The following is a 23840-nucleotide window of genomic DNA, read 5'->3' on the forward strand; positions in this document are numbered from 1 at the left end:
AACCGGGTCAATTTTTACAATTTAAAACTGATTCTTTCGTTTCATCCCTTGATTTTCGTCTTTTTTATTCTGGAATGACACATAAGTGAGGGTTAAGTGGCTTAAGAAAAAACAAAACAAAACAAAGAGTCCTCTGACAGTGGTCGGAAAAATCAGCCAGCGTGCAAAGACTTCGAAAGGCCTCCAGAAAACTTGAAGAATTATTGCTCAAGACCAATTTAAAAAACTGCTCCGTGGAAGCAAAATATAAAGAAATGAGGAATGACTCAAGAATTGTTCACAGCACTGTAAGTTGTCCTTTGTGTATTTTTGGACAAGTATTGTTGAAAAAGAGGTACTCAATTTGCATGTGATAGGTATTGATAATGGAGCTTTATTTAAACATCTTCTTGAGGACGTTCTTGTTTTTTTTAATGATATTTCTTAAATAATGTGAAACGAGGTTATGTTGAATCCAGGTCATTAGAAATGAACTGAAACTACACTGTTTATGAACATAAAATGCTTCTGTTTTAAATTAATATTTTTATATTACTGACTAATTCGCTGAGTGTATTCAACATGTGAATAATCTGGACCTTGTTTTTTCTTCCAGGAGGTACAAGGGTGGAAAATCATACTGATATACTAATTATACTAATATACTGATAGGAAAAGCATGTTGTACATTTCCAGACCATATTCGCTACAATATAATGCAATTTATTGATTAAGCCCCAGCAATGCCCCCAGTAATCATGTCTAATTTATAAGAAACTCGCCCCCACCACCCCATCTGCCTTTGTGGAGCACATTAGTTCTCTGTCATGCTTTTTTTTTTATGCTGTATCGTATAGCCATATTCTTACTGTAATGAAATGGATTTCCATTTGAACTCTTTAGAGCTCCTTTAATGGGAAGGCACAGGCAATTCCAGCATCTCTTCCTGTTAAGACCCCAAACACAGTACTGAGTTAAGAATACAACTGAAGCTCTTACTGTACTATCTCCATGTGACACGTATGGCAGTTCACTGGGATCGGTTTTTCACAACTGCTTTAGAGCCTTAAGACAAATGCAAATAGTTGCATCTGTAAATTAGATTACATCACATAAAGCAACTGAATTCTCTCTTTTGCATAAGGACAAAATCTTGCTTGGTGACTAATAATTATTTACTCTTATCAGACACTGTCAGATATTACTGGCCTTCATTTGAGCTCAAAGAAATCTCACTGAGATGCAGATCTGCAGATATTTAACACTTTTAAAGTCTCTTGTAGTTCTTGACTTTCTGTTACTTGTGACCTCATGGTTCTCAGCAAAGTATCCATTATGTGCTCATCTGAGGTTAGCCTTCATTTAAGCCTCATGTTAAGCTAAGTGCTGAAAAAAATAAATAAATAAAAATGCATACAGTATATTGCTCACATAAAGACTACTGCACACACACTTTACAGGCAAATGGTTCTTGGTTGAAGCTTTGACCACTAGGATCCATTAGTTGTGCATTACATGGTGAGTGTGAGACGATTGATCAATACAGTTTAGTGTGCGAGGTAATTTGAGCGAGGCAGAGAAGTCGCAGCTCGAAAAGCCTTCAGTCACACTGAAGATCCCTGGAAGACAGAGGAGGTTCTACAGATGGAGGTAAGAAAGACAAAATGCTCCCTATGCAAAACAGATTTTTCTTTAAATGTTGTCCTACAAGATCAGGATACAAATATGCTGTTATTAATGCATGCTTATAGTGTATTTAATGAAGAAAATCCAACAGACGGACAATTAACTTCTTTGTGTGGCGAGACAAAAGAACGGGAACTGATTCAAATTGTTTGTCTCAGGCCACAAAGGATGCTATGTCAGACCTGGAGAGCAGCATGATCACTATTATCCAAACTTTCCACCAATACTCGGGTCAGAAGTGCAATCTGAAGAAAGCAGACCTTAAAGAACTTATCAACAATGAGATGAATAATTTCATAGTGGTAAGATATCTTCTGCAAAGCGGGTGTGTTTATGACAACAATAATAAGCATGCATCAATTTGTTGGCACGCAGCACAGTGTGTATTTAAATAAGAAAAAAACTGCACAGAATTTCACAAACATTATTGATGGATTTAAAATTTATACGAGCAAAGCATGTACAACTGACTAAGGTTGCTTGGGGCTGTAGTGGATTTTTATTTGCTTCCTTTTCAAGCGTTGACACGCTGCACAGCTGAGTCTCAGAGATATTAAAAATATATTAGATAACTAACAATTTTCCTTCTATTCCGGTGTAATTAAGATTTAAGCCTAGTAGAGTTAGTGGTGATGCTACAGATTTATCAGTGTTATTAAATATACTGTCCATTTACTACTAATGATGAACTTTAATGCAATTTTCCTGCTAAACAGAAAATCAAGGAGAAGGACACACTGGATAAACTCTTCGCTGACCTCGACCAGAACGGAGATTTGGAGATCGACTTCAAAGAGTTCATTGCCCTCATCGCCATGGTCACCTCTGCTTGCAATGAACTGTTTATTCCAAAGCAACAGAAATAGTTTGCATGCACATGAATTACTCATTTAAAGAAAGTATGTTTTGTTTTTTGTGAGACTGGGAGACTCTTATTAGTCATGCAGTTTGATACTTTTTGTTAGTATGGAAATGTTTGCTGAATACACTTACCAGTCACTTTATTAGGTACACCTATTCAGCTGCTCATTAACACAAATATCTAATAAGCCAATCACAAGGCAGCAACTCAACAGATTTAAATATGTAGACATTGACCTTTTAAGTTCTGTCAGAGAAGAATGGCCAGATTGATTTGCGCTAACAGGAAGGCAGCAGTAACTCCCTCTTTACAACCAAAGCACAGCATCTCTCAAGGCACAAAATGAAACCTCAAACCTTGAAGCAGATAAACTACAGCAGCAGACGACTACTCCTATCAGCTGAGGCCACAATGGAAGACTGAAAAATGTTGCCTGATCTGATGAGAGTAGATTTCAACTGTGACATTTGGACGGTAGAGTCCGAATGTGATGTAAGCAAGATGAACTTTTAGATCTATGGATCCTGCAGTTCAGGCTGGTGGTGGTGAAATAGTGTGGGGGATATTTTTTGGCACAGTTTTGGCTATTTAGTACCAATTGGGTTTAAACACTACAGCATACCAGTGTATTGTTGCCGAACCTGTCGATCCCTTTATGACTGCTGTGTACCCATCTCCTGATGGCTGCTTGTTGGAGGAAAACAAAATGTCATAAAGCGCAGATTGTCTCAGACTAGAATCTTGAACATGAGTTCAGTGTCCTCAAAAGGCCTCCACAGTCACCCGACCTCAATCCACCTTTGGGATGTGGTGGAACACAAAATTTGCATCATGGATGTGCAGCCAACAAATCTGCAGCAACTGTGTGGCACTATCATATCAAGATCTCTGAGGCATGTTTCCAGCACCTTGTTGAATCTGTTTCAAAGAATTAATGTAGTAATGAAGGCAAAAGAGGGTCCAAACGGACACCACCAATGTATACCTAATAAAATGGCTGGTGAGTTTCTAATATAGCATGTGTGGAATATGTATTTGAGAAACAAAAATATATAAACGTATGATACTTCCACATATTTGTCTGTCATTACTAAACATTTATGCTCATCTGACAGAATCGATAAGCTACAGCAGTACTGAGACATGTTTAACAGATGCTGCTTCACAACATGCCCTCTGAAGCAAGGACGTCTTTTTTTTTGTTTTGATTACACACTCCTCTCTCCCCTTGTGAGGAGTCAAAAAGGTGAGGAAAGGAAACGAGGATACACAAACTGAGAAATAGGAGGAAAGGCCAAGCTGACTGGTTCCATCTTTTAGAAAGACAAATAACAGACGTGTGTGTACATGTAATGCAGTCCAGCTAAGAAAATTAACACCTATACTACTTGTTGAGTAGTATAGGCACAGCTGTACCTGACAGCCCAACATCTGTGGGTCTAAACTGCTGAAAGCTTTCTTTTCCTTTGTACGGTGCAGACTGACTCATACTGAACTGGCTGTTTTGATAGCAACCAAACAGCGACCTCTTGTGGCCCAAATAGTTTTTAAATGAGTTTTATTTATTTATTTATTTATTTTTTAAAACCCAAGTTGCACACCAGTCGTAGGACATCTTTCACAGCTCAAACAAATGCAGGATTTCAGAATCATGTTAACGATGGATTATTGTCCATGTGGAGATTCACCGCCTCAGATGGGTTTCCATAAACTCTAGGATCCTCTTCCAGGAATCTTCTTGAGCAGCAGCGTGGGGTGCGGGGTGACCTCCCCACAGAGTGAATACTGCAGGGAAGAAAAACAAACAAACAAAAAAAACCAAAAACAACCAACTGCAAATTTATTTACCATTATATATTGTATTCTTAATAAAATACAATGAGAGGAAAACTTAAGCTCACATTTCTCTGGTTTGGCTCTCCATAGAGACACTCTTGCACACGGTGCGTAGGGTGGCTCGATCAGGTGACCGGCACCGGGATATGACAAGCGGGTAAACAGCTGGGATTTACCTGCAGACCTCAGGGCCTCCTCAATCTGATGACCAGCGATCAGAGTAAACAATGAAACAGTGTGCAGTCAGTCCACACAGACAATATACAAAACTGCATTCAGGTGACTATAAATGACTGTTGTATTCTTAGAGTGTTTTAATACATTTCAGTAGACATCAAGAGTCTCCAAATAATATATACAGGACAACATAACATTTAAAATGTAATCTGTAATTGTAATTAAAGTAAAATAAGTTAATTTACCACATCTGCATTCTCTGTGCTTGCAGCACACAGATCGTCTTCACCCACTATGTACATGAGAGGACAGGTGATGTTCTTTACCTACAAAAAGAAAATAAGAGAAAACAAAACAAACAAAAAAAACAACAATAAAGAGCAGAGATTACTGAGCTCTATACACATGTGCTTCTCTATGCATGTGTGATGGGCAGAGAAGAACCTTCTGTTTGTTCTCAGCGGGCAGATTATCCGGCAGAGAGACATGTCTGAAACTCACACGGCCTCGATCATCGAGCTCCCAATGTTTCTGGTCACTTAAAGAGCAGAACAGGACAGAGATGGTACTGTTTGTTAACATCTACTCGTGAAAATCTTAAAAACAGCGATTACTATGTCAGCCCTGGAGTAGACGGAGGACCCTGAACTAGATAAAAGTCCAGGTTACAATTATGTTTTTGGACCACAATATACTTTTGTAAGGTACATCACCACACTGGAGTTTAAAGACTCAATATGATTGAAGTTAAGACTTTCAAGTAGAATTCATTAGGTTTTACGAGAGCATTTCATTAACTGTTGCAAAATCAAAACAAATTTACGAGAGAGGTAGCAAAAACCTGCAGCTAAAGTGCATCACAGAATTATTTCCATGGTTAAAAAAAAAGAACTTCACAACACCTAACCAAGTCAAGATCACTCGACAGATACAGTCGTATCACCGTTAATGTGTGCAATCAGCAGATGGCTTTTATGGGTCAAGATTATTCTGTACCAGAATGACTGGGAAAGAAAAGCATGGCAAGGAAAAGGAAAAAGGTCATGAAATTAAGCACAACATATCATCTGTAATTAAATGTTACCCAGGTCTGACACACTCCACACACCCAATAAAGAGTTTGTTGGGTGCTTGTTAGTTTGTTGCCACAGCAAAGCCAAATTAGTTTAACTGATTTCAAATGATTGTCAACAAATACCCCACAAACGTAGCAGAGTAATTTTCCTAATATGAGCCCTTTCCTAACATTTGAGACACAGCGCTGCTATCAAATTCAAACAGACTTCATATTTTTCTCAGTTTAGAGATTTTCTTTGCTCCATTGTGACTAAAGTAGGAGTTTATGAAATGTGCAAATCATTGCACCAACTGTTTTGGAATTGGGGCTGTATATTGCACTTAAAGCATACTGTAAACACATAATTTCACTGAAACTCAACATAACCTTGCCCCAATCAGGTTCACCATAAGTTACCACCATGATTTATCCAGATTAAAAGAGAGCCACAAAGTACACTATTATAATCAGTCCTTATGTTTAAAATTTGTTAGACTGCCCATCTTAATGTGGGATTTTGTTAAAAATCCACTGGAGAGGTGTACAGAGGCCATGCTATCAAAATAAAAAGCATCACTGTCCAGAAATCAAAACCAACATTAAAATAAGAAATATCTATAAGTACTCTGTACTTATAAGTGACACCAGAAGTGAACGGTTCAAATAGACTGGATCCGGTCCCGTACCAGCAGACTGAGAGACAGCTTTTTCCATCAGGCCATCAGACTGCTGAACACGTCATAGACACCTCAGCTTCACTACTGGAACTTGAACATTATGCACTCCACACTGTATATAAATGCCACTTGTTTTGCACATATTCAACTCTGTATATTTTATATATTTTATTATTATTATTATTATTATTATTATTTTTTTTTATTTTTTATTTTTTTTTTTACTATTTAATTTGTAAAAATGTGTATACACACACACACACACACACACACACACACACACACACACACACACACACACACACACACACGTAGGAAAATATTTAGTATACACATCCAGAAATGCATACACTATTATATATTGTACATATATTTATTAGTTTCAGGTTGGCCATTCTTGTATTTTGCTCGTTTGTGTTGTTGTGTTTGCACATCTCTGTTGCTTGTGGGGCTCGCACACAAGAATTTCACTCGCATGTGCTGTGCCAGTGTGCCTGCACATGTGATGTGACAATAAAAGTGATTTGATTTGATTTGATTTGATTTGATTTGATTTGATTTGATTTGATTTGATTTGAGAGTAGAATCTAAAGTAACCAGCCATTACCTCTCAATCGTTTTGGTCTTGCCATCTTCATCTAACAGCGGGCTTCCTACTGGCCCGTTAATACAAATCAAACATGATGGCTGGAAAGGGGAACAAATGAATGTTAACGTCATTCATAATTGCCTGTCTATCAGATTTGTATTTTTCATATGCAAATAACAATGTGATGATCATATGGCAGATTTCAAAACAGGTGAGTTTGGGACGCACTTTAACACCAATCCTAGTGGCGATGCGAAGGGTCAGACAGACTCCAAAGGAGAGGCCAATGACCCCAATTCTGTCTGCATCGACCTGACAGTGATCTTGAAGTAGCTGGAAGGCTGACTGACCAAACAAAACATTTTAAGAGAGTGACAAAAACATTACAAACAAATACAAGGCTGTTAGGTTAAATCCAGTGCTTATACACTGAAACTCAGACAAAGTTATCCTACTTTGAAATACAAATCGGCAACACTCATTATGTCTGGTGGTCCAGGTAAGTCTTTGTGCCCCATGTAGGCAACAGAAAGACTCGCGAATCCCCTGGAGGCAAAAAGTGCAGAGCGGTACTCCGACAGTCCTCCACCCATTCCCCACAGATCCAGCATAGCAGGAAAAGGGCCCGGGCCTGCAGGAAATCAGCATGTGAAGTTCAGTGACTGCTGACTAAGGCACTGCCAATAAATGCCACTTCAGTGAACGCTCACCAGGGGGTAAGAATAATGTTCCTACAATTTTGTTCTGACGAATCTCTATTCTCCTCACTCCTGGCGCCATGTACCAGCGCTCAACGGTTACAGGTGCCAGCTCAGTGCTCTGCCCCTCACTGGGTGAAGTGTGGCCCTCCAGTAAGGAGATGTTCACTATGTATGGCGTCTCCACGTTTCTTTTCCTAAGCCTGTGATCAGCATTTATATTTACACAGAGAAAGAAGCAGTCAGTGAAGCCAGAAATGTAGAATGAATGAAAGAATCCTTTAGCTGTATTTTTAAGTGCGCAACATAAGAGGCAGCTGGATTTGAAACCTGCCTCAAACCTTCTCTGCTTCTGAGTGCAGGCTCCAAAGCCCAGAAGAGTCCCATCGGCTCACAGCCTAAATAAGAACCTCCAACTGAATGATCGCTGGTCACTATTCAGGTAAGAACAGAGACAAAAATAAAATGAAACACTGCCTGCATAAAAGCCTGGTTAATATCTCTTCACACAATCTTTACTGTCTCCTTGTTAAAACGGAGTCTGATTATTTTCTTTCTACAATATAAAGTGCCTTGAAGCTACTGTTGATAAGAAATGGCGTGCACGATATAAATAAAATAAAATTGAACTGAAGTGAATTAATATAACATGACTGCCACAGGATGTCTCCACAGTAAACACATTAAATATTAACCTGTGACTTTTATCAATAATTACTTGCAGCTTGCAGATTAAAATGACAAACACTTTGTTCAATTTAATTTCAGCATGTTTGTTTTTTGCTCCATTTTGTTTTTAAATACAATAAAAAAGTCAAACCCTGCCACTGGCACAGTGAGCATCTCAACATTATTGCCCTGCTTATATGTCCCACATGCCAGCTGCTTTTATTTATGTGGACATCTATATATTACAGAAACTGTCTACTATGTCACCCAACAGCACTTAAGAGTATTTCACTCACAGTTGATGCTCCTGCTCGCATTTGTTGTATAATGAGCAAACGCCTCCCACAGATCTCCCTCCTCACTGTGCATTTGTGCGCATACTGTGACAGGATAATTTTGAGACAGGAAACGCCCTTTAATGCTGATCTGTTCATCTATGAGCGCACGAACAGGAGCGGCTGACAGCAAAGGGCTTTGTCTAAAGCTGCTCTTCCTCCGAACTTCACCTGTTAAAAAACAAACAAACATATATATACACACACATACAAATAAAACCGAGAACTTCTGATACAGACACTCTTCAGGCATGTACAGATTGAAAAAAATGATACTGATCATCTTTGATATTTAAAAAAAAAAAAGAGACCCTCAAATATTATTCTTACCAACAGCACGCTGAAGCCCGGCCAGTTTCCCACGCACACTGATGCACGACATCATCCTCTTTTCTATGAGCTGCCATATTCTTGTCACACTCATATGTGCCCTAAACATTATGGTCTTTCTTGACACTATAAACACAAAGTAAATATCAAATACTAAAACACTTAAAATTAAAGTAAAGGGTTAAATATCAATAACTACAACTAATCCAAGGTTGGACAGCATGCTCTGCTGTCAGGTTCTGTCTAAGACTTGCTCTTGTGTTAGAGATTAACCTTAGACCTTTGTCCTTTTCACATGTGCACTGTATTTTTAAAAAACAAACAAACAAAGAACTGCAAAGCTTTGTAACTTGGATTTCTTTTAAGTCTGCCTTACTAATGTGAATTAATAATGCTGTTACAATTACTGTTTAACTTGAGTTCTGAATTCATGATCAGAATCATCCACCATACATTCAGGTTTCACCCACATGTGACTATTTCCCGTGAGCGTCAAGCTAGTCTTGATCCACCCATCACTTCTATACATTTTCTAAGGAAAACTGGGAAATAGGTGCAGTGATTTACTAAAACATGCAAACTTATACAGAAATATGAAGCAAAAGCTGAGTTTATACCAATCTAACGAGCGTGAACGTCAATATTCTCCAACACAGTCATTTCTTGAAGTAGTCTTTAGGAATACTTCTCCAGGCTTCTTGAAGGACATGCAAAGCTCCTCTTTGGATATTGGCTGCCTTTGGAGGCTAATCCATGACTGCTACATTGTGTTTTCTTTCCAGGTGTGTTTTTACTGAACTGGCAGTATGTTTGTGATCACTGCTGAAAAATGTAGCTGTTGCCAATCACATGCTTTCCGACTGGCTAAGGCTGACAGCACATTTCGACATTCATAATTCCTTCAATTTTAACAAGTTCTCCCCACCCCTTCCTGAAATTCATCCCTAAACCACGACATAGTCCCCAGCTTGTTTTACAGATGACTGCAGACACTCGCTGTTGTACCGCTCTCTTGACCTCCTCTAACAATTTGAACCAAAATTTAAAAGCTGGATTGAAATAAAATATAAAACGTGGGCTGGCTCGAGATTTTTGCACAGTACTGTATCTTAACCTGATAACGCCATACTCAGATGTGTTAATGGAAGCAGATTTTTTTTTTAAAGAATCGTATAAAACTGAATCCAATTTCACTGAGTATAGAGTACATGTGCACAATATTAAGGTACAAAGCCTCAATTTTCACCAGGGGGGAAAAATACTAAATTATACTTTTTCGCTGTGTTTAATAATTATTTTAGCATAAAGTATGAATCTGCAAAAAGAAAAAAAAGGAAAATAAAATGACATAATTACCTCTGAAAGGTATTTGGAAAAATAAAACTGGAGCAATAAGCCTGGAAACCGTCAATAAAAGTGAAAAGCTTTCGCAAGGTGAAAAGTGGATGTTCAGGTGGTCGGTTGCAGCTGCACAAACGCTCGTCCCATATCCCCCAACTGCAAATCTTTAACTTGTGAACCCTTTGCCCAAGCAGAGGAACCGTTTCACATACAGATTAACTCGATATACTATATATATATATATATATATATATATATATATATATATATATATATATATATATATATATATATATATATATATATATATATATATATATATATATATACATGGATGACATCAAGCTGTATGCCAAGAGTGAACGAGACATCGATTCACTGATCCACACTACCAGGCTATACAGCAATGACATTGGAATGTCGTTCGGACTGGAGAAGTGTAGTCGGATGGTAACAAAGAGAGGGAAGGTAGTCAGAACTGAGGGGATTGAACTACCAGAAGGCAACATTGCAGACATAGAGGACAGTTACAAGTACCTGGGGATCCCGCAGGCAAATGGGAACCATGAAGAGGCCGCTAGAAAGGCTGCAACCACCAAGTACCTGCAGAGGGTCAGGCAAGTCCTGAGGAGTCAGCTGAATGGTAAGAACAAGATCCGGGCCATCAACACATACGCCCTGCCCGTGATCAGGTACCCTGCTGGGGTAATAGGCTGGCCAAAGGAGGAGATAGAAGCCACTGACATAAAGACAAGAAAGCTCCTGACCATGCATGGAGGGTTTCACCCCAAGTCCAGCACCCTGAGGCTGTACGCTAAGCGGAAGGAAGGGGGCCGGGGACTGGTGAGTGTCAGCACCACAGTCCAGGATGAGACAAGGAACATCCAAGAATACATTGGGAAGATGGCCCCAACTGACCGAGTGCTCAGTGAATACCTCAGGCAGCAGAAACCCAAGAAAGAGGAGGGAGACGAGGAACCATCATGGAAGGACAGGCCCCTGCACGGTATGTACCACCGGCAGATAGAGGAGGTGGCTGATATCCAGAAATCCTACCAGTGGCTGGACAAAGCTGGACTGAAAGACAGCACAGAGGCACTAATCATGGCAGCACAAGAACAAGCTCTGAGTACAAGATCCATAGAGGCTGGGGTCTATCACACCAGGCAAGACCCCAGGTGCAGGCTGTGTAAAGATGCCCCAGAGACAATCCAGCACATAACAGCAGGGTGCAAGATGCTAGCAGGCAAGGCATACATGGAACGCCATAACCAAGTGGCCGGCATAGTGTACAGGAACATCTGTGCCGAGTATAACCTAGAAGTCCCGAGGTCAAAATGGGAGATGCCCCCAAGGGTGGTGGAGAATGACCGAGCTAAGATCCTGTGGGACTTCCAGATACAGACGGACAAAATGGTGGTGGCTAACCAACCGGACATAGTGGTGGTAGACAAACAGAAGAAGACGGCCGTAGTGATCGATGTAGCGGTTCCGAATGACAGCAATATCAGGAAGAAGGAACACGAGAAGCTGGAGAAATACCAAGGGCTCAGAGAAGAGCTCGAGAGGATGTGGAGGGTGAAGGTAACGGTGGTCCCCGTGGTAATCGGAGCACTAGGTGCGGTGACTCCCAAGCTAGGCGAGTGGCTCCAGCAGATCCCGGGAATAACATCGGAGATCTCTGTCCAGAAGAGCGCAGTCCTGGGAACAGCTAAGATACTGCGCAGGACCCTCAAGCTCCCAGGCCTCTGGTAGAGGACCCGAGCTTGAAGGATAAACCGCCCGCAGGGGCGTGCTGGGTGTTTTTTTTTCTATATATACACACACACATATATACACACACACACACACACATATATATATATATATATATATATATACATATACATATATATATATATATATATATATATATATATATATATATATTAGGGGTGCAACGATATTCGTATCGATATTGAACCATTCGATACAGTGCTTTCGGTTCCGTACGCATATGTATCGAACAATACAATTTTTTTTTATTTTTTTTTATTTTTTTTTTATTTTTTTTGTGTCCCGTTTGGATCTATAGCCATCAGAATTGTTGTCTTGAGGCCAAGAAAGATGCCAAGAGGATTTATTTTAAGTGGATCATCATATTGGTCCATTTGATTGACCTTTATTATAATTATGAATTTATTTTATTTTCAGTTGCAAACGGGACAGACATGACTGTGGGATAGGACAGGGGGAAAGAATGAAAGAAAGAGGGGGAGAGAAAGAAAGAAAACCAAAGGGGAGAAAAAAAAAAGAACAATACAAAATGTGTAATTTATTTTATCAACTTTCCTTCTGACGATGCTGTCTGTGTTGAGCGCTCAGTGAATCTGCATTTGACTACTCCGCCTAGGCTCGAGAGAGCAGCCTAGGCGGAGTAGTCGAACGCAGATTCACTGAGCACTCAACACAGACAGCATCGTCAGAAGGAAGAGCGCAGGGCAAGCTAGCGAGACAGAAGTGGACCTCCCCACCCTCATTCAGATCTGGCGTTTGGAATTATTTTGGTTTTCATGTGACATATGACCCTGAAGGTAAGCGAGTCATGGACTAAAGTAAAACAGTATGTTGGATGTGCCATGCAATGCTCAATTACATGGGTGGGAGCTAGTGTGTTAGCGCAGTTAGCTCCTTAACGTGTTGGCTGTCTAGCCCCTCTGTATAGGGTAGCTCGTTAACGGAGATTTGCCGTGTTGTGGCGTTAAGGTTATTTCAACGAGATTAACCTGAAAGCACTAGTGGGAACACAACGAATATGACTGCACATTTACGCCGACATCATCCTAGTGCAAAGACAAAAACAACAAGCATGCATGCTACAAACTTTAGCCGAGTCATTTAGACAGCTGTTAGCACATGATTCTCCTTATGGAGACCTGATATGTTTAATATGCTGCTGAGAATATAGCCCAGAAGAAGCGGATAGTATAGCTTTTATTTTGGAAAGAGACATTTCTCTGTAATAAACTCTCTTTTCCAAAGATGAGTGATTCCTCAATCAGATACAGGGCTCGCAATATCGCTAGCCCGACGTCCCGGGGCTATCTCTGCCCTGCCTGTCGGGCTATTGTAGGAAGGAAAAATATATGTCAATGCTTTTGCGTTCTTTCAGAAATGTAGCTGGGTAATTATGTCATTGGGTGAGCCACTGTCAATATGTGACATATTGAAATCGTGTTTGAATTTGCGCTTGTTTTTTTGCTTTCACTTTGCAATCGCGGGAACTGTGTATAGAGAGCGACAGCACTGATCTGTGAGTGATGATAATTTGTGCACCAATTCCTCTGACATCGTCTTATTAATCGTTAGCTTACTATGCAAACATGACAAGTGAAATCTCCCGCAGCTTAAACATGTGAGAGGTTGATCGCGCAGAGAATCGCTGAGCTTATGTGAGTGCGGCAGGATATATATTTCACTACAATGACCTGGATGACTGAGAACCTTCACAGACAGATATATATTTTAGTTCTGCTGAGCCAAATAAGACAGGTCAGGGTGAAGAAGTGACAGCCAAAGAAAAGCTTACCACAAAACGGAGAAGTTATGACAAATCAGACTATAAGGCAAAAAGAAAGTGCAGCTTTATGGTTTCATGGACAAAAGAATTTCTGTGGCTGCAATATGACGAGCTAAAAAACAACACGCACAAGGGTTAGGGTTAAATTTAAAAACTGTACTTTTGTGTTAAAATATATATTTATAATTTTAATAAATGACAAATTAAAAAGGCATGAACATTTTTTTTTGTATCGAAAAAATATCAAACCGTGACACCAAAGTATCGAACCGAACCGAACCGTGAATTTTGTGTATCGTTGCACCCCTAATATATATATATATATTTAAAAAAGCAAGACCAAACAACATTACCTTACAAACGCAGCGGCAACCAGTGCACACAAAGCTCCGACTAAGAAAAAGGCTAACTTTAAGTTAAAAAAATCAGGAACACCTGGCAAGGGGGGCGTGCCAGATCTGGTCACCATGGGTTGTATAATGTTTTCTTTTTAAAATCATTAATCACGAAGTCAGTCCTTTCTAAAGCTCAGAACTCACCTCCCAAAAGCTTCACACATCGACGAGCCTGAAAGTGGTTCAACTTGACCCCAACCAGAAAAAAATAAATCCTCTTATAGCCTGATAAGTTCCAGAAAAAAAGACTTTTTACTTGATACCAGACTGAATTGTCCATTTCCATTTCCTCCTATTTTAAATAAGAAAACTTTATTATTAGTGAAATACAGTATTTCTGAGCAGAGATGGGCAGTAACACGTTACTGTAATCTGATTACTTTTTTCAAGTAACGAGTAAAGTAAGGGATTACTATTGCAAAAACGGCAATTAGATTACCGTTACTTTCCCGTAGGAACACTGCGTTACTAAAACCGTGATTTTTTGCGAGAATGTCTCACGACAGTGACGTAAGTGAGTGCGCCGTTAGTGACAACAGCTGTGTGCAGATCAACAATGGAAAATATATCGAGTGCAGGAGAGAGTATGAGCGTGCAGCGTTTAAAGCGTGGAAGTACTGACCTTACTTTGAGTTTGATTCCATAAAAAGTGACAAAAACATTAGTGTCCATCGTGCGTGGGAAGAAAACTTCTTTTTACAGCGAAAAAACCCCCCTAAACTTCCAAGCAAGTACTGAGTGCGCAACGACGTAATGGGAAATTCACAGAGAAACTCGCGGATTCTTCAACTGACCGCGGCACACCTGCACCAGGGTAAACCTCCGTCTACCTCAGTCCTGCTTTACAGGTGAAAATAGAGCAACAGGACCGCTGAGTCTTTGACTTTATTTATTTACTGCTGTGTTTTACTTGCATCTATTTGAAAGAGTGAGTGTAAACACAAAAAATATTTTATTTTATGTGCTGGAATGTGCAGAAAATAGGTTTAAATGTTAAACTAATTTATTCAAGTCAGAGAATGTTGCATATAATTAAATTTTTGCTTGATGCATAAAGTTAAAAGATTAAAACTGATAAAACAAGTTAAAAAAATAGACTTTTCCATTTGATTACATTTTGTATGATGGATTATGTAGAAAAAGTGGAATTGGGCTGAAAGCTCTATCGCTTTATCATCTATTCAGGTTGTAAATCGTGTTTTTACAAAGTAACTAAGTAACTAAGTAATTAATTACTTTTGAAAATAAGTAATCAGTAAAGTAACGGGATTACTTTTTGGGGGAAGTAATCAGTAATTAGTTACTTATTACTTTTTTTAAGTAACTTGACCAACACTGCCCAGGAGGCATCCTTGTCAGATGCCTGAACCACCTCAACTGGCTTTTTTTGATGTGGAGGAGTAGTCGCTCTACCCTGAGCCCTTTCCGGATGGCCAGACTCCACAACCTATCTTTAAGGGAAAGGTCAGCCACCCTTCGGAGGATGCTCATTTCCGCTGCTTGTATCTGCAATCTCATTCTTTCTCATTCTTTCACTACCCAAAGCTTGTGACCATAGATAAGAGTAGGGACATAGATCAACCGGTAAATCGAGAGCTTCGCTTTTAAGCCCAGCTCTCTCTTCACCACAATGGACTGGTACAGCATCCACATCACTGCAGCCACAGAACCTATCCATATGTCACCAAGGAATCGCTTAACTGCCACAGTGACCTCTTTCTCGGTGATGGACGACTTGTCCCCGCTCGTCTTCAGACTTTTGGTGCTGTAAGCCAGGGAGATGGCTCCACAATCCAATGAGAGACCCCAGGTTTAAACGGAGCCCTAACTCTGGCTGGATTAGCAAAGCAGACAAATAACTGGTCAAATAAATACACATTCTGAATTAATCAACATAGAAAACGCAGCAGACACAGGTAATGCAGCCCAACTCCCTCAGGGAGGTGTCTGTGAAGCCATGGATTAAAGACTGGCGACCAAGTGCTCACCCTTGGGCAGTCACTCTGCACCAGGGAAGGGCCCTGGTAACCCTATCCCAGGCAGGATGAACTGTTTTCTAGAACTTCTACTTGTAGGTGTTTTTAAAATGGTCTCGTCTGGTCCCTGACCAAGGACTAGGGTTGGCAACTGTCCTGTTTTAGCAGGGACATCCCGTATAATCAGCAAAATTGGTTCATCCCTTATTCTACTTTAAATGTTATGTTATGTATGATCATTACATGCAATGTCACATATAGTGCATATTTACACTATGCCCAGCTGGTTGTGCATTGTGCTTCTGGCACTCCAGAGTGTCCCTTATTTGATAATTAAAAAGTTGGCAACCCAAACCAGGACCAATTTGCCATGGAAAACCCTACCAGGGGGGCAACCCCCTCACCTCCATGAAAACATAGCCGCTGGGAGACACAAACCCCTCCACCACTATAAGGTGGTAATTTTTAATATCAATAGTAAAAAGACAAAAAAAAAAAGGAAAGGAGGAAAAAAACCCAATGAAAACAATTAAAAAAAAACCCAACATGTTAATATGCCCTTCCTCCTTTGTCTGTCTGGATATTTTAACAGCTTCTTATTAATTATTATTTAAACGTTTATCATTTTATTTCTTTATCGATTTAGATATGCAAAAAGTAAAATTCATAATTTTTTGCAACCGTTTGGAAGTTTTAACTTGGTAGATTTCCAAAATAAATGTAGCTAGTTCATCAAAAAAAAAAAATTCCGAAACGAAAAATAACCTATTATGAACAAAACAATTATAGACGTTGCTTTTTGATGAATTACGAGACATTTTTATTACACACTGTTGGCAAATAATTAATGTCGCAGGAGTGACAGTACATGGGTTTTCAGGAATAGAACGGAAGTATTTTACTTTGGCAGTGACTAGTTGGTCATGAAGTTTTCTTTCCGGGCAAACTGTTCTGACTTCCGTGTTGTTAACAGGGTTTAGCTAGTCCAATGTAGTGTACGATGAGGCCCGGTTAAGTAACGACAGAATTTGGGGAACTTTGAAGAGCCATAGGGATTATCGTTGATCCAGCATCCTTAAGACTTTCTGACCCGCGGGCAGGTCCGTATCACTTCCAGACCGCTCTCCTTCAAACACGATGAAGCTTTAACTTAGCGCCGACTCACCCTCTGTAATGTTTACAGGTTTTAGGCTGGGAGATAAAAGCCTTCGCGAGTTAGCCTTCGTTTTTATGTTTAGTTGAGCTTAATATAAATAAATAGATTTGAGCCATTTAGTCTCCCGCCTGTGAGCGATCACATGATATTACATTGGCTTTTGCTAATCTGCGAGTATGTGTTGGTCGACGGCTAAGCTACCTGTGCTATCGGGTTTCTCTGTGTTCACCTAACCCTAACCTACCATCACCATAACATTACAACCCCGATTGTTACTGAGCTACCTCGGTGTTTATTTAAAGCAGGATATTGTGGGTGTGATTTAACTGAGATCCGAGTTAAAGCAGAAGCGGATGTCTTCATTAAAGCCTCGATGCTGTTGTGGAAGTTTCAGGTCAAAAATGTCAGCATTGGTGTGTTCACCTGAAGACAAGTTGGATATATTATTGGATTAATTCTTAAAGCCATTAGTGGTCATGCCATTAAAATCGCTAAATGTGACTTGGTGTGTCACTCCATCTCACATCATCAGCTTTGTTCAACATTTTCTGCTCGACCATGCCCGATTTGCCAGAACTTTGTCCAAAGTTTGGACACATGTAATGATTGCTATGAAATTTTACCCTCATATATCAAGTATTAGCAGTCCGGGATTCGGGTTAGGGTCTTACAATGCACTATTAGTCACACCTCATGTGCATCACATCCTGGTCTTGCAAGGCTACTCTAGTGAAATGGATCAATGAAAATGAAATATTTCATATATTTAACACAATTTATTATCTCTGTTATATTTAGAAAGCCATCTGGAAACTTTAGAACTGTGTTTTGTCCGGAATAGACTGTTTTTGTGATAAAACTTAACATGTTTGTGTAATCCAGCACGAAAATTGGATGTAAATGGCATTAATTTAGCATTCTTTTGGACATCATCTACAATTCAATTCAATCTGCAGTTCGCAAATGATCACTAATTGTCTTTTGCAATGTAAAGCTTTTGCTCAAATGTGCAACTTTATTGGGCTGCTTGATGTTTTTTTTGTCTGTCTTTCTTTCCTTCTGAACTAGCCAATACTCAACATTTTTTGATGTATCTCTCTCAAATTACAGATACTGGTTTACTAGTACAAAGCTCAGGCGTTTATCTTCAGTGGTTTTTCATGTTCAAATATTTCCTCATTTTTTTAATGTATGGAAAAAACTAAAAAGTATCTCATATTTCATTTTTTTTATTGTTGCCCAAAATTATACCGGTATTACCATGAATGGTATGATATGGCCCAGCCCTAGCAACCATTATATATGTCCAAGCTTTGGACCATAACATTTTTTGGGAAATATGAGCTGGTCAAGCAGAAGATCTACGGTGAATTGAGATGGAAATAAATGCTTACACATGCACAAAGATGAAAGATAAGACAACACTGTAGTGATCTGCTGACCTGTTTTTAGTGATTATTAACTGCTGCTGATGTGGGTGCAAAGGTCATGAGGACTGCTTTATCCTCTGTTGTGTAAACCGATAACAACATAAACTTCTACACTTTACTCCTCACACATTTCATCTCATCTCCTGCCTTTTTACCCCCCATTTGTACAGGAACTATGAATGCAAGCACATAGTTTACCTAGACTGACTTTTGCGAAAGCTTAAGTCAACCGGACTAACCGTGTTAAGTGCCCGAAGTGTACTAAACACTTTGTTCCGGACATCTGTTTATTTTCTACTTAAGTGCAAAGCAGCTGGCTGTAGCTATAATCTTCCCTATTTCTGTCTAATAAATATATTAAAGCAGGATTTAAAACCAAGCTTTGTACTAATCTAATCCTTTTTTTCCCAATGTAACTTTCTGTGTTTCAGATTTTTTATTTTTATTTATTTTTTAGATCACACCCACAAGTCACATCTGATGGGCCAGCAGTTAACAGTTGTTAGCAGTTGTTAACGTCCTTTGTGTCTGTACGTGGAACGTCAGCCAGCAATGGCCACTCATTTCCGTAGCTACATCTGGGACCCGGTCCTCATCGTGTGCCAGATCGTGCTGATGCAGTGCATCTACTACAGCTTTTTGGGCCTGTGGTTGGCTGGAGTGGACAGCCTTGTGCAGAGTAGTCGGTCATTGGACCAGATCTTCAGCTATCAAGTAAGTTTTAAGATATGCGTGCGTATGCATTTTTGTGTCGCATATTCGCTCTCTTAAAACTGTAAATGTTAAATGTTTTCTTTGCTTTGATAGGCTCTCGGTTTTGCAACCGTGCAAGGCAGGCTCTCAATGATGGCATTCATCTTGAATTCTCTTACCTGGTGAGAAATATCATCAGTCTTTTTTCTATACATCATAAATGGATGAGATTTGTGTGACAGCCAAACAGCATCCTGTTTTTCAAGCATCCCATGAGGCATTCATTATAAAAGGGTGTTTAGACCTTATTTACATCTGTGCAGTTACACATTTCGTTAAGTGTAAAGGTTGAAAATTTTAAATGTTTACGTAGAAAATGGTCGACATTTAATGTACAGTGATACTCAAACTTTGGCATCTTTTCCGTGTCACTGTTCCTGCAGCGCCCTCGGTCTGTGGTTCTTCATCCGCCGAGGGAAACAGTGCCTGGACTTCACGGTCACCGTGCACTTCTTCCACATGATCGGCTGCTGGATATATAACGCTCATCTTCCAGCTGCCTTGTCCTGGTGGCTCGTCAACATAGCTTGCATGGCGTTGATGGCTGTAATTGGAGAGTACCTGTGCATGCGGACTGAGCTCAGGGCAATTCCAGTCAACACTGGACCGAAATCTAATCTGTGAATTTTCTTTGGTGACGGGCTGAAAGATTGTGAAGGGTAATCCTTGAGGGACTCACTGAGGAGGGTTTTTTTCCACCCTCCACTCTTGGAAAAGAAAAAGAACATGAACCTCTGTCAGCACGCATGTCGGATTTTCGTGCTTTGTCTGTTTCCATCAAGTGGTTCACCCTCCCGGACCTGATCTATTTATTCATAGCTGCACATTAAATATTGGACAGTGCAAATTTGTAGCATATTAAGACACCTGTTTTAAGTCTTTTGAAAGCACATGCCAGTTTACATCCTCCTCTAAACTAAATGACTACAAATGTTTTTTAAGTAAGTTTTTATGTTGAAATTCATTATTTTCATTCCTTAATTTTAAGACATTTTTTTCTGATTGTTGTTAAATTTAGCAGACATACACATACGCAAATTAAAAAGCTCTGTCCTAACAGCACTTTAAAGATGACATCAAAGTTTTAGTTACTGCTTCTTAAAGCTGCTTTTAAACGTTAAATATGGGGAGAAATGTGTTTTTAGACAACAAAAAGGTACAGTGCTTAGCAGATTTATTAGATCATCTGTCACAAAGACAAATATTTTAGAAATCTGTCAAAAAACTTCACCTACAAAAACAAATGTTTCAAATCTGTAATGGATGTAAAACAACAACTGTAATTTGGCACCTTAATAAAGAAAAAGTGCTTTTGCACCATTTTAGCTCTTTTCTTTGGTAAAACTGTAAATTTGAAAATAATTGATAATAATTATATTTTAGTACTAAAAATATCGTTTCAGCTGCACATACTGGTGGATTAACCATTACAGAAAAATAAAAAATTATTTTTATTGGTAATTTAGGGCAGCTGTGGCATAAATCTTACACTGGTGGTCTAATAAATTTGTTAAGCACTGTATGCTAATCAGTAGGTCATCATGTAAATCCAAATATAGGAAAGATTTTATGCGTCATAATTCGAGCTCAATAAGTGGTCCAAAGTAATAAAAACCAGGCTCAATTTCATGTTTCCTACATTCAGCCTCCTAATCCTTGTTAAATGCTTTTCTTTTTGAGTCTGTACCACATTTTGCACAGCAAGCATTGTTGGGTTCTGTCTCTTTATGGCATGATGTATTATGCAAACCGTTTGGCCACTTCGGGGACAGTTTGTCAGCCACCAGCTGCGTTCTGACAGCTGGCTTTGTCTGTGCTTCTGAAAAATTGCTGTTTGGGGAGGATGTGATGGGGAAAGTCCTAAAATGTGCGGCTCTGATGTCTTTTTTTTTTCTCCTTTTTGGAGCAGTGTCAGACTGCTCATTTCGCTGGTGACGTTTAAACTCTTAACAGAATTGACTTTTTGTCTTTAATGTGTTACAGCTCATGCTACACACGCTCGAGATGCTCTTCTTTAGACTATCAGTTTAAAACCTTTGCAGCTTTGATGGTGCGGATGATGCAGTGTCTTGTTTTGCAGTCACGTTTTCCTAAGGTGTGAAATGAGTTTATAATTATGATGCAGGGGGCGATATTGGAAGGTGCAGCCTCAAATTGGAAAGCAGCTCCCATTCAAGCTGCTTTGAGTAGGAACAGAAAAAGCTAGCCTGTCCAAAGAATGTAATCCATCACCTCTCAAGGTAATTAGCGTGGTATATCGATGACTTGTTGTCTTAAATATGCATAATATTATAATGAGGGAGGTCTTGCCTGAGCTGCTAGTAAGCAAGAAGTGAAAAGTGTCAGGATTTCTTCCCATCCTCCCATTTAAGCAGTAGCTTCATATTTACTCCACAGAAGAGATGTCAGGCTTAAAGTCCACTTTGATCTTATGTGGGCCGAACAAGTAAAACTCCAGTTTCTGTCCGTGTACACATTTCATCTTAATGTAAGATAAAAGTGCAATTTTAACAGTATGACTTGGTTTTTTTTACATGACAAAGAAATGCAACGCTATTGTAAATGAAAGAAAACCTGTCAGTGCAACCTGTTGGGCTTCACTGTAAGAAGTAAATGTGTAAAATACAGGAGTCTGTAACTTAATTACTTTGGTGTATTGTGAATGGCAGCAGGGGAGGTCTTATCAGTTGGAAAAGATGTAAAACTTGTGGGGAAAAAAAACTGTAAAAAGTTTAACATTTATGTCCTCCTTCACTTTCAAAGCCATCCAATCGGCCGGATTGGGGTCTTCACCCGACCCGACCGATTCTGGCTCCTGGGCCTTATGTTTTAAACCCCTGCTCTATATAAGAGTGAGCCGACTCTTACAAAAAGGTGAACAACTGTTTCCCGAAATCTCCACAAATTACTTTTTTTTTACTTTGTACAAACTCGTGACTACTCTTTCTAAGTTGCTACTTTGTTATCTAGCAGTGGAACCTCTGAAAGTGTTCACATCACCTTTTGTATCTTAGATTTTTTTGGTAATGTAATTCAATATACAAACTCTGGATAGATCTATTCACATCATTAAATTCCTTGGGGAGAAAAAGAAATTTCTCCTTTCTGGAGATTTAAATGTCTGCACATCTCATGTTGATTATATTAAAAGGGTAAAGTCTTGGAGAGGAAACTGCAGGTGGAAAAACAAAAAAGCAAAAACAAACATTGGCCATCATGCTTCAGACATCAAACATGGCTTCTCTAATGAGGGTATTTCCACATGCATGTCTTTACTTCTCCAAACCTTTTCTGCCCTGGGCCTTGATCCCTCGCTGCAGGAAGTGTCCAGGTGGAAAGCAGCAGATGGGAGAGCACTAACGAGTTGAAAAACGCTGGTTGCAGTCGTCCTTACCCCCACTTTGCTCCGGGGATGACTAAAAACAGAAACTGTAATAGATGGGTTAAAAAGGATCGGCTGCAATCAGTAAATGTACCACCGGTTTCCATCTTAGTGCTGTTACTCTCCTGAAGCCAGTGAGCACACACTTAGGTTTTAAACATTGTGCTTTATTATTATAAACACATTACTTTTCCATATATTGCTTTATACAGTCTTGTAAATTGTGTATTAAACTGAAAAAACCAAACCCTCACATGGATACTGAACTTGGTTTTACATTCAGGAGTTCTTTCCATGTTTGAGCTGTCATTATTAGGATTACTATGGTATCATCATGCTTTGTTCAACAGCAGGGAAAAAAGTCCCCTCTTAAGAAGTGACTATTGTATTGCTCATGCTTTGAGGACATCACAACTTTTTTTTTTTGTATTGTTACCCCCAGGTACACAGTGGATGACGTAACAGCAGTACAAACCTCTTTCTAAAAAAGCTGTGGCATTAGGCAAAAATATCAATAAAAACAGAGTGCGTTGTTTTGCAAAAAATTTAAACCCCGTAATTCATGAAAGTAGTCCAAAATAAACATTCTTTAACTTTGTTATTTTTAAATATGTTCTCGTTTTAAAGATGATGCTGTTAAACTACTGGACAGGCGAGTAAAATGACTCTTAGTAAAGAAAGCGTCCCAGAAAACTATGTCAGAAGTAAGGATGGTGCATAATATCACTGAAAGGTTCAGAGAAAATCCAAAGAAATCTCTGTATGCAAGTGAAACTGCTAAAAGCCAATGTTGAAGGTGCGCCCTCACGTAGCACTGCATTAGAAATAGACATGATTATGTTGTGAAGATCAGTATAGCGACTCAGGACCACTGTCAGAGAACAGGTTTGTCTTGTCATCCATAAGAATAAATTAAAACAAACAAAAATAAAGAAACATCCTGATATGTTGTC

The 23840-nt window shown here is 39.3% G+C and overlaps 3 protein-coding genes across 5 annotated transcripts; 2 read left to right on the top strand and 1 right to left on the bottom strand.

Moving 5' to 3' along the window:
* The first annotated feature begins 1327 nt into the window (after positions 1 to 1327).
* On the top strand, positions 1328 to 2774 carry LOC309707362 (protein S100-B-like). The gene is made up of 3 exons (XM_082534675.1): positions 1328 to 1629; positions 1824 to 1967; positions 2382 to 2774. Exons 1-3 carry the CDS (start codon positions 1624 to 1626, stop codon positions 2529 to 2531), a joined length of 300 nt encoding a protein of 99 aa, XP_082390801.1. The 5' UTR covers positions 1328 to 1623; the 3' UTR covers positions 2532 to 2774.
* A 1368-nt stretch (positions 2775 to 4142) lies between these two features.
* LOC309705958 (peroxisomal succinyl-coenzyme A thioesterase-like) lies at positions 4143 to 10376 on the bottom strand. The gene is made up of 12 exons (XM_082532045.1): positions 10252 to 10376; positions 8896 to 9021; positions 8527 to 8736; positions 7896 to 7995; positions 7574 to 7764; positions 7319 to 7494; positions 7092 to 7208; positions 6882 to 6961; positions 4985 to 5078; positions 4786 to 4866; positions 4429 to 4564; positions 4143 to 4312 (listed from the first exon to the last, which is right to left on the bottom strand). The coding sequence occupies exons 2-12, from the start codon at positions 9002 to 9004 to the stop codon at positions 4212 to 4214; spliced, it is 1395 nt and encodes a 464-aa protein (XP_082388171.1). The 5' UTR covers positions 9005 to 9021; positions 10252 to 10376; the 3' UTR covers positions 4143 to 4211.
* A 2280-nt stretch (positions 10377 to 12656) lies between these two features.
* On the top strand, positions 12657 to 22132 carry sys1 (SYS1 golgi trafficking protein). Of its 3 annotated transcripts, none has more exons than XM_082532248.1 (4): positions 12657 to 12809; positions 19184 to 19466; positions 19560 to 19627; positions 19889 to 22132. In XM_082532248.1, exons 2-4 carry the CDS (start codon positions 19305 to 19307, stop codon positions 20127 to 20129), a joined length of 471 nt encoding a protein of 156 aa, XP_082388374.1. In that variant the 5' UTR covers positions 12657 to 12809; positions 19184 to 19304; the 3' UTR covers positions 20130 to 22132. The 3 variants fall into 3 exon arrangements, with proteins under 3 accessions (XP_082388374.1, XP_082388372.1, XP_082388373.1); XM_082532246.1 differs by lacking the exon at positions 12657 to 12809 and adding an exon at positions 17076 to 17266; XM_082532247.1 differs by lacking the exon at positions 12657 to 12809 and adding an exon at positions 17078 to 17266 and having other exon boundaries at positions 19210 to 19466.
* Positions 22133 to 23840: the final 1708 nt, after the last annotated feature.

This window comes from Aulonocara stuartgranti, assembly GCF_965226115.1.
Source record: "Aulonocara stuartgranti genome assembly, chromosome: 5".
In the NCBI taxonomy this organism is placed as follows: domain Eukaryota; kingdom Metazoa; phylum Chordata; class Actinopteri; order Cichliformes; family Cichlidae; genus Aulonocara; species Aulonocara stuartgranti.